The sequence below is a fragment of the Bos grunniens genome, chromosome 4 (genome assembly GCF_055505025.1).
Source record: "Bos grunniens cultivar Pamir isolate PY7600 chromosome 4, Bosgru_T2T1.0, whole genome shotgun sequence".
Lineage (NCBI taxonomy): Eukaryota > Metazoa > Chordata > Mammalia > Artiodactyla > Bovidae > Bos > Bos grunniens.
The window spans coordinates 87,271,679-87,285,404 of record NC_141168.1 but is presented as its reverse complement, the minus strand read 5'-3'; the positions used below and the strand labels follow the sequence as shown (position 1 = coordinate 87,285,404).

General features: G+C 39.5%; 1 protein-coding gene across 6 annotated transcripts in view; it reads left to right on the top strand.

Annotated features, from left to right (window-relative positions):
* Positions 1-13,726, top strand: part of ABCB4 (ATP binding cassette subfamily B member 4) — a 90,598-nt gene that overhangs the window by 31,513 nt on the left and 45,359 nt on the right. For 5 of the 6 annotated variants that reach the window (XM_086397283.1, XM_086397279.1, XM_086397280.1 and 2 more), the window contains 6 exons: positions 1,141-1,332; positions 2,871-3,042; positions 5,416-5,540; positions 9,752-9,923; positions 11,974-12,087; positions 13,598-13,708. In XM_086397283.1, the coding sequence (XP_086253409.1) occupies positions 1,141-1,332; positions 2,871-3,042; positions 5,416-5,540; positions 9,752-9,923; positions 11,974-12,087; positions 13,598-13,708 (886 nt within the window). The remainder of the gene's footprint in view (positions 1-1,140; positions 1,333-2,870; positions 3,043-5,415; positions 5,541-9,751; positions 9,924-11,973; positions 12,088-13,597; positions 13,709-13,726) is intronic. The other variant, XM_086397284.1, reaches the window with a different exon arrangement.

Here is a 13,726-nt window from a genome sequence, read left to right as displayed (position 1 = left end):
AAGAATCCCTGGATATTCTTTAGCTTTTGTTAGACTCTTTATCCTATTGTTTCCATTTATACCCCCTCCCCTGCCATTTAAAGTAAGCTGCGCAGGGGCCTTCCCTGGTGGTCCAGCAGTTAAGACTCTGTCCTCCCAATGCAGGAGGCCTGGGTTTGATCCCTGGTCAAGGAAATAGATCCCACATGCTCTTACGAAGACCCAGGGCAGCCAAAAGAATAAATAATTTTTTTAAAAAGTAAGTTGCCCAGAGCATGTTCCTTTACTTATAAATACTTGATTGGTTCCAAGAACAGGGCATTCTCTTCATAACCACAGTACAGCTATCAACCTCAGTACATTTCATATTGATACAGTACTTTGACCCAGTCTACCATCTGAATTCCAGTTTTGTCTGTTGATCTAATACTGTCATTTACGGCATTTTCCCCCTTTCTTCACCTTCTTAATAGAAATCCCCAAAGCCTGTCACATAATGTTTGTGTTTACTTTTCAATTAATGTTGCCGACTTAAGTGAGTGCTGTCTGTTGCCGTAGCGGCCTGAAACGAAAATATATTTGAGAGTAATGAAATTGAATTTATATTTCTAAAGATACTAACCTCCCTCCAATTTAGTTACGACTACACTCTGAGTTGATTTGAATTCATAACATTTTAGCATTGTTTTTAAAAAGTCTTTCAACTTCTGCCAATCAGGAAGAGGGCTTTTTGTTCTCTGTGTAAACAACATGGGAAAAACTTACACTCAGAGCCATTTTGCATGTTCAGCCTGTTTATTCCTGTATTTGCAATGTGGTGAAGCTTTTCAGACAGTAAGACATGCAAGTCTAGAATGTGAATTATGGAAGAGTCAAATTGTGTCTACAGATGATCAGTGTAGGTTTAAAAGTGACTCATGAACACCACTGTATGTTTGCAGTTAAGCACACAACTTTATTTTACCTTCGGCTGATAATTCAAGTGGACAGATTGGCCACTGTTCTATTATAATGTCAGAAAAGAGAAAAAAAATTGTATGTGTTATAATGTCCTACATGGTCTTTGTGATCTGTCAGTAAGTTTATTAATTTCCAATTCTGCATATTTCTCTTGCAAGCATAAAGACTCTATTTAAAAGAAACTTTTGAATTGTTTTCCAGATATGCATATTATTATTCAGGATTAGGTGCTGGAGTTCTTGTTGCTGCCTATATACAGGTTTCATTTTGGACTTTGGCAGCTGGCCGGCAGATTAAGAAAATTAGGCAAGAGTTTTTTCATGCTATTCTACGACAAGAAATAGGCTGGTTTGACATCAGTGACATCACTGAACTCAATACACGGCTAACAGAGTAAGTATGTTGTTACCTACACGTCCGTAAAGAAATTAACTACTAGCTATGTGCAAACTTGTCAAGGGAAGATTTTAAATGAAAAAAAGGTTTGCTCAATTAAACATTTGGTGTGTATTGGGAATAGATGATCTGATAGCCATCTCTAGCAGTTACAGCCTATGCCACAGTGCATTTTCCTTACCTGATAGGTTTTTTTTTTTTTTTTTCTGGCCTCAATTATATAAGTAGGTGTATTTGAGTACTGAGCTTACATCCTTTGGGGCTTCCTGGTAGCTCAGACAGTAAAGAATCTGCCTGCAAATGCAGGAGACCCGGGTTCTATCCCTGGGTTGGGAAGATCCCCTGGAGAAGGAGATGGCAACCCACTCTAGTATTCTGGCCTGGAGAATCCCATGGACAGAGGAGCCTAGCAGGATACAGCCCATGGGGTCCCAAAGAGTCGGATGGGACTAACACACACACTCACATCCTTTACTTGTTTCTCTCTCATGGACCTTATCACAGGCCTGACAGATATTAAGATGGCACTCCAGTAAGATGGATGAATGAGTGAATCAGGAATTGAATGAATTCATAAAGAGACTTCTCTTAGTTCTTGTTGACTCTTCACTTATTCAACAAACAATTGAAGGCTTGTTAAACACTGTTCTAGATGTTTGTGATTTAACAGTGAATGAGGCAAAGATCTCTGGCCTCTTGTTGCTTATGTTCCAGCAGTGGGTGATAGATGATTAGCGTTTTCTGGCTGGAGATCCTGGCGAGAGGGTAGTGAGCAAATGTCCAAGAGGAAGGAGGATCAGGGCATTTTGGGCCTGGTTGACCTCCATAGGGACTTCAGATCTGCCACTGGACATTTTTGACCTGAGAAGTAGCATGTTCAGACTTCCATTTCCAAAGGATCACTCTGGCTGCTGTACTGAGAACAGAGTGGGTTAACAGTAGCACCACGGGTAGAAGGAAGGAGCCCTTCCTTATTCCTGCTGCTGCTGCTAAGTCGCTTCAGTCTCTGCGACCCCATAGATGGCACCCCACCAGGCTCCCTGGGATTCTCTGGGCAAGAACACTGGAGTGGGTTGCCATTTCCTTCTCCAATGCGTGAAAGTGAAAAGTGAAAGTGAAGTCACTCAGTCGTGTCCAACTCTTCGTGACGCCATGGACTGCAGCCCACCAGGCTCCTCCGCCCATGGGATTTTCCAGGCAAGAGTACTGGAGTGGGTTGCCACTGCCTCCTTATTCCTACTTTCAAACAAATTGAGACATATGTGCAAAATGCTAATCCTTCTCTAATAGGATTAACTAACTGAACAGCATCAACTTTTAATGATACTAACTTCCCAGAAGTGTGAACTAATCCTGAATTTCTTCCTTTGTACAGTTTTTAGGTGGGGAAAGTGTCATTCAAAAGGCTAAGACTGCGAGAGGGGCTTGCGGGCATCTGAACGAGCTTTGCCTGTGTCTGTGTTGGTTAGATGTTTGCTTCACGTTTCTGACTGAAGACCTCCTGCCTGTAACCACTTAGGTGTGATCTTTTTTAGTGACATCTCCAAAATCAGTGAAGGAATTGGTGACAAGGTTGGAATGTTCTTTCAAGCAATAGCCACGTTTTTTGCAGGATTCATAGTGGGGTTTATCAGAGGATGGAAGCTCACTCTTGTGATAATGGCCATCAGCCCTATCCTGGGACTCTCTACAGCTGTTTGGGCAAAGGTATGTGAAACATGGGCATGACCATATGTGTTAACTGACACAGATAGAGTTATCTTCAAGATGCAGGATTCTGGTTACATGTTGTGCAGATCTATGTTAAATGTCATTCGAAACTGCGTGCAGAAGGTTGTGGTTAATATGGTGCTCTAATAGGGAAGATTATTTTTAATGTGATTCAAAATGTCAGATACGGGACTTATCTAGTAGTCCAGTAGTTGAGACTCTGAGTTTCCAATGCAAGGGATGTGGGTGTGATCCCTGGCTAGGGAACTAATATCCCACATGCTGCATGGCCAAAAAACGAAAGCATCACAGTTATTGCCTCAATTACAGTTTTTGCACTCTTATTTTTTTTTTTACTTGTTTTAAAATCAATAAAATATTATTGATTATTTTTATTTTGTATGATTATTTATTGGCTGCGTCAGGTCTTAGTGGTGGCACATGGGGTTTTTGTTGTGCTGCACGGGTTTCTCTAGTTGCGGTGCACAGACTTTTTTTTATAATTGTGGTGGGTAGGCTCAGTTGCTCAGTGGTATGTGAGATCTTAGTTCCCTGATGAGGGGTTGAACCCCTGTTCCCTGCATTGGAAGGCAGATTCTTAACCTCTGGACCATCAGGGAAGTCCCTGCACTGTTGTTATTACTTTGGGTAAATCTCCTGGCATAGTAATTTAAATTACATAAATCTTTATGTCCCTATTTAAGGAAACATAATTTAAAAGTTACATCGCTCAGTTAGTCACTCAGTCGTGTCTGACTCTTTGCGACCCCATGGACTGCAGCCTGCCAGGATCCTCTGTCCTTGGGATTTTCCAGGCAAGAATACTGGAGTGAGTTGCCATTCCCTTCTCCAGGGGATCTTCCTGATCCGGGGATCAAGCCTGGGTCTCTTGCATTGCAGACAGATTCTTTACCATCTGAGCCACTAGGGAAGCCCAATTTAAAAATATAACATAACTTCAAACTATTGCATGAATATCGAACATTTAACTAAGTTTGGATTTTCTGTTTAATTGTGATGGTTACATGGCACTCTGCCAATTTTGTCTTGCAGTAAAATCCACATAACCTGTTCCATTTCAGCCAACACTCCAGGGTTGAGAAATTTTACTGGCAATTTTTGCTCATTTTGGGGTTGATTATTTACTTAATAGACGACTGGCGTCTCTTGTGTTTCGATTCTTCCTTTAGCTTTCTCCTGCAGCGTCTTGTTTAGCCATCTTATCATTCAGTAGACTATCCGTGAGTAGTATCTGGAAATGTGGTTTTCAAAGTGATTAAAAATCATTACACAATAATAATAAGGATGGTGAATCCTTTCCAAGCAGTAAGATTTTAGTTTAGTTTGCAATCAACAGAGAAAAAAAGGTAGTAGATGTGGAACTCAACACTATTACCCAAAACACTATCTAGTGAATTATATGTGCCTTTCTTTTCCTCACTCTGTTACTGAATCAAGTCTAGCTGCTTGAAAAAAATCATTACTTGCAAAAGCTGGTAGAAAGGAAAGTTGCTTTTAATCAGAATGCTGGCAATCTGGGGGAGGTGGTGGACTCAGTGTCCACCAGAAACCTCCAAAGATTCCAAGATCTCCAAAGATTCTGTTACTCATGAAATATTTTAAAGGGGCAAAGGAAAGCATCTCAGTTAATCATCGTAACAGAGGGTCAGAGTCTACAGTACTCCCCATCATGCATACCAATGAGTAGGTGCAACTTCTTGTGATTTTTCTTTAAATGCTATCTCTTTACACAGTTTATTCATGAGATTACTGAAGGGGAAGCTAGGGAAGAGATCTGGTCATTTGTTAATGACTTACTCTTTATTTCTACATCTTTGATCTATGAAAAGAACCAACAAGTTAGGTGAAGTATTGTGTGATCAAAAGATTTGAAAGGGGGACTTCCCCGGTGGTCCAGTGGCTAATGCCTTCCATTACAAGGGGTGCCATTTCAATCCCTGTTCGGGGAACTAAGGTTCTACATGTGGCCAAAAATTTTTTTTAAAAAGAAATTGTGCTAGGGCTGGAGACAAGCAGAGCATGGGGATGATTTGTTTAAGGTTAGTGGCATGACAGATGAAGACAGAGAAATCAATAGAGAGAAAATAGTAGTAGATGTAGACAGCTTTTTCCTGCCCAGAGCTATTTACAACTTCCCTGGGGAGGAGTTCATTAAGGCAGATCACACCTAGCCTTTGTAGGGGAATGGAAGAAGCTGTTGGATGTGGTACACTGAGTGATGTTTGCTTCATATCTACAGTGTTTGGTAAAGGGCAGTGTTTGGGAAGAAAAAGTAAGTTGAAGAGTTGATCAGAGTGTCTTTTAACTTTTTTTCCCTATTTGAAAGTCATGTGTTTGTCTTCTTTCCAGATACTCTCAGCGTTTAGTGACAAAGAACTGGCTGCATACGCAAAAGCAGGTGCCGTGGCGGAAGAAGCTCTGGGGGCCATCAGGACTGTGATCGCTTTTGGGGGCCAGAAGAGAGAGCTGGAGAGGTCAGGAAGGTCCTTTGTCCACTGGCTCAAAGAACTCACTTTTATTACATTTTGCTACTTATTCTTTTGTGGTATGAGGCTACAGTCCATACGGTCACAAAGAGTCAGACACAACTGAAGACACTTACAGCACACAGGCATGCACACGTGTCTACGGCTTTCCTTTGCCTAATATAAACCCCTTACCCACAAAACATATTCACCCTTTATTGATGGCTGGAGGTTGTCAGACTTTACAGCAGGGTTCTGACCATTTTTGGCTACCCTGGCGGCTCAGATGGTAAAGAATCCGCCTACAATGTGGGAGACCTGGGTTCCATCCCTGGGTTGGGAAGATCCCCTGGAGAAGGGAATGGTAACCCACTCCAGTATTCTTGCCTGGAGAATCCCATGGATAGAGGAGCCTGGTGGGCTACGGTCCATGGGGTCGCAAAGAGTTGGATGTGAGTGAGTGACTAACACTTATACTTTCTGAACTTTTTATAGTCCATGGACTTCTTTGAAAGTCTGATGAAATCTATGGACTTCTTCTTAGAATAATGATTTTAAATGCCTAAAACAAAATACGTAGGCTTACACAGGAAACCAGTTATAGTGAGGCACAATCATCAAAACATTTTTAAAGTTGTGATACAATAAATCCATGCAAATAGATGGGGAAACAGTGGCTGACTTTATTTTTCTGGGCCCCAAAATCACTGCAGATGGTGATTGCAGCCATGAAATTAAAAGACGCTTACTCCTTGGAAGGAAAGTTATAACCAACCTAGACAGCATATTAAAAAGCAGAGACATTACTTTGCCAACAAAGGTCCGTCTAGTCAAGGCTATGGTTTTCCCAGTGGTCATGTATGGATGTGAGAGGTGGACTATAAAGAAAGCTGAGTGCCGAAGAATTGATGCTTTTGAACTGTGGTGTTGGAGAAGACTCTTGAGAGTCCCTTGGACTGCAAGGAGATCCAACCAGTCCATCCTAAACGAGATCAGTCCTGAGTGTTCATTGGAAGGACTGATGGTGAAGCTGAAACTCCAATACGTTGACCACCTGATGCGAAGAGCTGACTCATTTGAAAAGACCCTGATGCTGGGAAAGATTGAGGGCAGGAGGAGAAGGGGACGACAGAGGATGAGGTGGTTGGATGGCATTCCCGACTCAATGGACATGGGTTTGGGTGGACTCCGGGAGTTGGTGATGGACAGGGAGGCCTGGTGTGCTGCTATTCATGGGATCACAAAGAGTCGGACATGAATGAGCAACTGAACTGAACTGAACTGAAATCCATGCCTCTATTTTTAACCTATTGAATATCAAGAACTAACTATAGGTCTAATACCTACTGTAATTCCAAGTAGGTCTGTGGGTAAAATGTATTTCAAGATATCTGTAAAAAGTAGAACATGATATGAAAATGATCTGGGATTTCTATTGGCAACACATTCACAGTTACTGCTGACCCTACAGAGGCTTGTTGCCTGCACTGATAATCGAAGGAAATGCTGAATTTTGGTTAGGGGTTAGCAAAGTTAAAAGTGTAAGTTTTTCCCTGGTCAAATTCCTTAACCAGGGATTCCAGGTCGAGTGCCTCTGCTCTAAGGGGAGTTGATAGACAAAAATGTATGGGCCAGAACAAACCCCCTAATAAAGGCTATTCAATTCTCCAACCAGTTTTCTTTAAATAATAACATACCCTAATATAACTGAAGTATGACTCCATGTAAAATATTTTCTTTTGCCATTCTGCGGGACTCCTGATACCCCCGACTCTATGAAAGGGAAATTCTCTGGAAATTCTCCAGCCTTGAAAGCAAAGGTTCCCCACTCCCCTCTTTTTCATTTTCTGTTTTTCTATTCCTTAAGTCCTCTTGACAGCCAACCTGTGCCTGGTTCTCTAACCTCTTCCTTTTTCTCTCTCACTGCTGCTTCCTGCACACAATAGCCCACACACCTCAGGATGTGAGTGTAATCAGTGCCGCTTCATTAGCTACAAAAGGCAAGCCATCTAAGCGAAGGTAATTACAGCATGTCCATCCTTGTCCCCAGAATCCATGTCATGTTGGGGCTGATATAAACCTCCCTGCCTGCACCTTGCAGCCGGGCCACCTGGGATTCAGCACAGCACTGGGCATGGGGTGCCAGCTGTCTCCCCAGGGATGCAGCTCTGCTAAGTCAGTGCGTGGCTGAACACTGAGGAAAGAACACTGGAGAGTTAGGTGCTTTAAGTAATTAAAAGATATAATTTTGGGTGGCTGGATGCATTTTAAAAAATGAATAAATTCTCAGCATCTTATTTGGTTAAACTAAAAAAGATATGATGTTGTTTGTTTTTGTTAGAAACATTCTAATGGATGTGATATAAGTTTCATTGTACATCCAGTGCATTTTTTCTTTTGTGACTTTAAGGAGCCAAAATTAAATGTTATACACTCTCTGCATCTAGCATGGGATGAAAGGCTTAACTGAAATTGATGGAAAAATCATTGTTATTTAACAGAACCATTCTAGACATGTGTACCTGTATGTCAAATCCCAGAAGCCAGTAATAATAGATTTTACTTAATATTTAAAATTATGGTTACAATAGAATGAGTGGTATCTAGGAAGAGATTAAATTCTAAAACAAAAGCAATAATAAAAATAGGATTTATCAGATTTTGCCAACTATGTGCCAGCACGGTTCTAACAACTTTCTGACATTGTCTGTCAACCTCACAGTCATCTAGCAAGGTAGGCATTAGTAACTCCATTTTATAATACCATTTGCAGCAATATGGATTGACTTAGAGCATGTCATCCTAAGTGAAGTAAGCCGGACAAAGACAAATATCCTATGATAATACAGAGCCTGGAAAAAATGATACAAGTGAACTTATTTCAAAACAGAAACAGACTCACAGACATAGAAAACAGACTTACGGTTACCAAAAGGAAAAGGAGGGGAGGGGAAATTAGGAGTTTAGGATTAACATATACTCGCTACTCTATAAAACAGGTAAGCAACAAGGACCTACTGTATAGCACAGGGAACTACACTCAATATATTGTAATAATCTGTAAGGTGAAAGAATCTGAAAAAGAATACATGTGTGTGTGTGTGTGTGTGTAGCTGCATCCCTTTGTACATCTGAAACTAACACAACACTGTAAATCAACTGTACTTCAATTTTTAAAAAGTAATTCCATTTTACAAGTGATGCAAGTAAAATCTAAAAAAGTAGAGTAAGAAACTATATCCCATAAGTAGTGACCTCTTTATACCCTATACCCTGGCTTAATCAAAAACAGAACAAAACAGAAACCAAAGCGAAGCAAAAAGGCAAAGACTGGAGTATAAGTACACAAACAGATAGAATTCCCATCCCTTTCCCAATGGGGTAAGGCTTCCCTGGTGGCTCAGATGGTAAAGAATCCGCCTGCAGTGCAGGAGACCCAGGTTCAGTCCTTGGGTCAGGAAGCTCCCCTGGAGGAGGAAATGGCAACCCACTCCAGTACTCTTGCCTGGAGAATCCCACGGACAGAGGAGCCTGGTGGGCTGCAGTCCGTGGGATGGAAAAGAGTCAGACACTACTGAGTGACTAACACTTTCGCTTTCACCCAGTGGGACAGCAGAGAAGATAAATTAGCCTGTCTTGAGAATATAACTGCTTTAAGAGTCCCAAATAGTGTTTGCAGTTTACATTTTGGTGTCACTCCTGGTGGGCTTGGTTTCTCTTCTTCCTCCTTAACCTTGACTTGTGATGCTAGCCATGAAGGTTGATGGTGAGGTTCTCCCAGGGTTGGGAGTTCAGTCCTGGATCAGCTATGGGAACATTGCTGGGACTTGTGGGGACTGAGGGAGATGGGTCCAGGCCAGTAGAGAAAAGGCTCAGATGGGATCTGGTCCAGGCTGACCCTGCATTGGTTCAGTTCCTGGGAAGCTGGGTGTCTCCATGGGTTTCTTGGTTGATGGTTTTTGTCCCTTAAACCTCTAGCTGTCCAGGAGGGGTATATTGCTAAGATTATGTATTCTCAGGGTTCAATCCCTTGGTTGGGAAGATCTCCTGGAGAAGGAAATGACAATCCACTCCAGTATTCTTGCCTGGAGAATTCCACGGACGGTGGTACCTGGTAGGGTACAGTCCATGGGGTCACAATGAGTAAGACACGACTGAGCAACTTCACTTTCACTTTCATGGATTCTTACTATCATATTTCCCCCTTCATTTTCTGGTAGGTATCAGAAACATCTAGAAAATGCCAAAAGGATTGGAATTAAAAAAGCTATTTCAGCAAACATTTCTATGGGCACTGCCTTCCTGCTAATATATGCATCGTATGCACTGGCCTTCTGGTATGCATCCACTCTAGTTATAGCCAAAGAATACACTATTGGAAATGCAATTACAGTAAGTTGTTTTCCTAATATTTGTGACAAATCTGAAAAATTGTTTATCTATCTACCTCTTCTTTCATTTTCCTCCTTTTTGAAGGATGAACCATGGTTCTAACCTTTTTACTTATGGCATATCTTTGCTCAGTCCTGTGGGCAGAGCTGGGCTTCTAGAATACACAGAGCATCACAAGTGGTTAGACCAATTGAGAAACATATGGAGCATATAAAGAAAGATGGAAAGAATTTATTAATGAACAAATATCAATTGGTACCATCTTCATTGTGCCTGTGATTTTCATTACATAAAAAAGTAGACATTATTATACATAGGTCATACTATGAAAGAACATTGAATTTGTATCATATTGGCTATCCAAATACAAGATGAAAAGTGATTTTAGTCTTTTTTTCTTTTACAAAATGAAAATAGGTTCATTTTATGATTAGAAAAATTATACATACTAGTTATACAAAAGATTAGAATACTTTTAAAAATTAGAAATTACTTAAAATTAGAATTACTTATGATCTAAAAATCCATATACACTTAATGATAACTTTTGGTGTTTATCTTCCAGATTATTTTCTGTATATGGGTTTTTTTCTCTTGAAACCTAAATTGCATTATGCATATTTTTTTGTAAATTTTTTTATAAACTAGCAACATATTGCGACCTTCTTTCCATGTCAGTGATGGTCAGGACAACACGTAACCATTCAACTAGCCATGTTTTAAAACCTGCACTTGCCTGTCTTTCTAAACAGAGGACATGGAACACAGTTTGACCCCTTGATGATGACTTAGGGGCATTATGGAAATTTATCATTTCAGAATGTTCTCTAGAGTGGTACCTTCAGACCCCCATTGAAGTGTTGAGGGCTGTTTGGCTGGATGAGGTTTCATCACTGCAGAGTCTGTTTTTTCTCATGTTAGTCCCCTCTCCTTGTCAGCTTAGAAGCACTCCGCCTCTCTTTACGTCCTCATTTGCTAAATTTTACAAAGCGGGGAGATTGAGAATGACTCTGGCATTCATCCTCTCTGGCCTGGTCTCCCCATTTGTTGGGTGTAGACAGTGACTTCTCCCAAATAGGGGAGCAGAGTGACTCCCATGATGCAGGGAGCCCAGTGATGGCCTCTTCATAAAGACCAAGAACTCGAGTGTGTTAACTTTCTAGCATTGCTTCTGGTAGGGACTTTTTTTTTGCTCTCTTGCTGGTCCTTCTCTGTATTGCAGATAGTAGATAGATATTTGAGTTCTGGTATGTTAAGCATTATTGTTATTTGTCATCTTCTGAGAAAAGCCAAACTATAAGTAGATGTTTCACCATGCCCAGAGAGAAAGGAGTCATTTCTCTTCATTTAGGTTTTTCTCAGTTAATGTATGCTAATAACCTGGATTCCTGAAACTACAGTCTTGACTTTTCTGTATCAATTTGTTTTCCTAGTGAAAAAAAAAATGAAGGGAAATGTGTTAAGTTTGTGTGCTATAGTACAGACTAATTGTGTAAAGGAATTATTAATGCACACAGATGTGATTTATAATGCATGAACTGTTACTTTTTAATGTTAAAAATCTTATCAAAATATGTGTGTGTATATATATATACATATACATATATATATATAAAACATGGCACTTTTTAAGGAAAGTTATATGGGGCCAGAATCTACCTGTTTCATTTTGAACATTGTGTGTAATTCCATGCATAGTTAGAGAAAATAATTTAGTACTGAATAATACTGACAGAAAATATTTTCCTCTGGTGGCAATGGCTTCAGAATCAAGGCAACAGATTTGAAAAATCTTTGTCATTTTGTCTAAGCCCAGGAGAAGAACAACCAATAGTTTGACAAGATAGATGAAAAAATATTTTTGAGGTTGAAGAAACCCATTTGTGCAACAAAATTTACCTTGTAAATTTTGCTCTTGTGCTGAAAAAAATTTTCAAGGGATTGACCTAATCTTGACGCTTTGGTGGCCTGTGTTCCAAACACATGTGTGTGAGATGACAGTGGACACTGGAATGGGACATGTGACTTTCCCTTGTGTTCTTTTGCTCAGGTCTTTTTCTCAATCCTGATCGGCGCCTTCAGCATTGGACAGGCCGCTCCCTGTATTGATGCTTTTGCCAATGCGAGAGGAGCAGCATATGCAATCTTTGCTATTATTGATAGCGTGAGTCATTTATTATTTTTAATGCTGAAAAATTTTTTGAGGCCTGGATAATTAAATCTGGCTTTATGTTAAATGTCCTGTAAAAATTAAGTAACATGAAAAACTTCTGCTTATTAATGAATACAAGCAAATGCCTCTTTTGAATATTTGTGAAAGTTTGAAAAAAATACCTCTTTTTCAAGGTTAATTATTTGCATTATATTCTGAGTCTGAGAACTCACAGGATCCCAAGATCAGTAATCAAAACCAGCTCTAATTGATGAGGAAACTTTTTTTGGTTAAGCCTACACTTGACTATTTGTAACATTCACACTGGTTCCGAATTAAAGAATCAATACAAAATAATAATAAAGAATAGAAATGGGATTTCAAGTGAGGAATAAATGAGGTTAGGAGTGCTTATTACTGTGCCTGCCTCAAGTTAGGGTTTAATAAATTTAAGTTTTGAGTTAGCCAATTGGGGAATAAAAGGCAGAAAGTGCTAAGAACTTTTATAAAGGAGAACAGGTTTTTTTTTAAAAAAAAAAAAGAATTCTGTCTCCAATAAACTTTATTTTAAAGAAAAAATATTTCTGAATGCTTATCTTTAATCAAACAGCACTGATCTCATTTGGGAAAGTGCATCTGAACTAGTGTGTTATTATTAGAGTTCAAAGCAAAGATGTTTGTCTTCCTAGTTTTTCTCCTTTTCTCTTTCATTTTGTAGCCAGACTGAGAACATTATGCTTTGTAGACAGGATGAGTGGATGGAAAAATGATTGGTGGACCAAAATTGATAGTATGTTTTGCTGTGGGTTTCCCTCTCTCAAAAAAAAATGATCACTGTATATCTGATATAATTTTGAATCAATTGTATTGCATAAGTTATCCTGACTGAAGTGAAATAAAGAAAATCATTTTGACACATTAAAGGTGGTCTCTGCATTTACACAGAGAAAATGTTAACTAGCTAACTGAAATGTAATTGTCTAGTCCAAGCAATTGCTGTTTCATTAATCTAAGTCATGAGAAAATTGGTCAGCTTCTGCATATATTGAAAATTTACATCATTCCAAACTAACTTGTCCCTAACCAATTGTTCAATTTTCTCAATCTAGTCCATCACACTTATTGTTTAGGAATAAGCTAATTTTCACTAAATGCTGAAATACCTGGATATATCAATTATAGTATATTTTGTAATTGCAGTTGTAGGAATGTACATTTAGAAAATTTATGATATGCCAGAAACTTAAAGTGAAATATCATATGAAATGAAAATAATATATCCCTTATGTACTTTTTAAGAGAAACCTATTTTCAGAGAAGGAATACTTCCTTATACACATAAACACAAACATACAGACACACACACACACACACACACATACAGTCTTCAAGTTGGGTTCTGACTCACATGAAGGGAATTATGCTTTTCTGGGTCCTGTTTTTGGCATTGCTGAGGCCTATTCCTTAAAAATGCAATTGTTTGTCCTATGATGGAATAGCCATTGAATTTTGTTTTGTTTAGGATCCTAAAATTGACAGTTTTTCAGAGAGAGGACACAAACCAGACAACATCAAAGGGAATTTGGAGTTCAGAGATGTTCATTTCTCTTATCCTGCTCGGCCTGATGTCCAGGTATTATAAGTTATATTT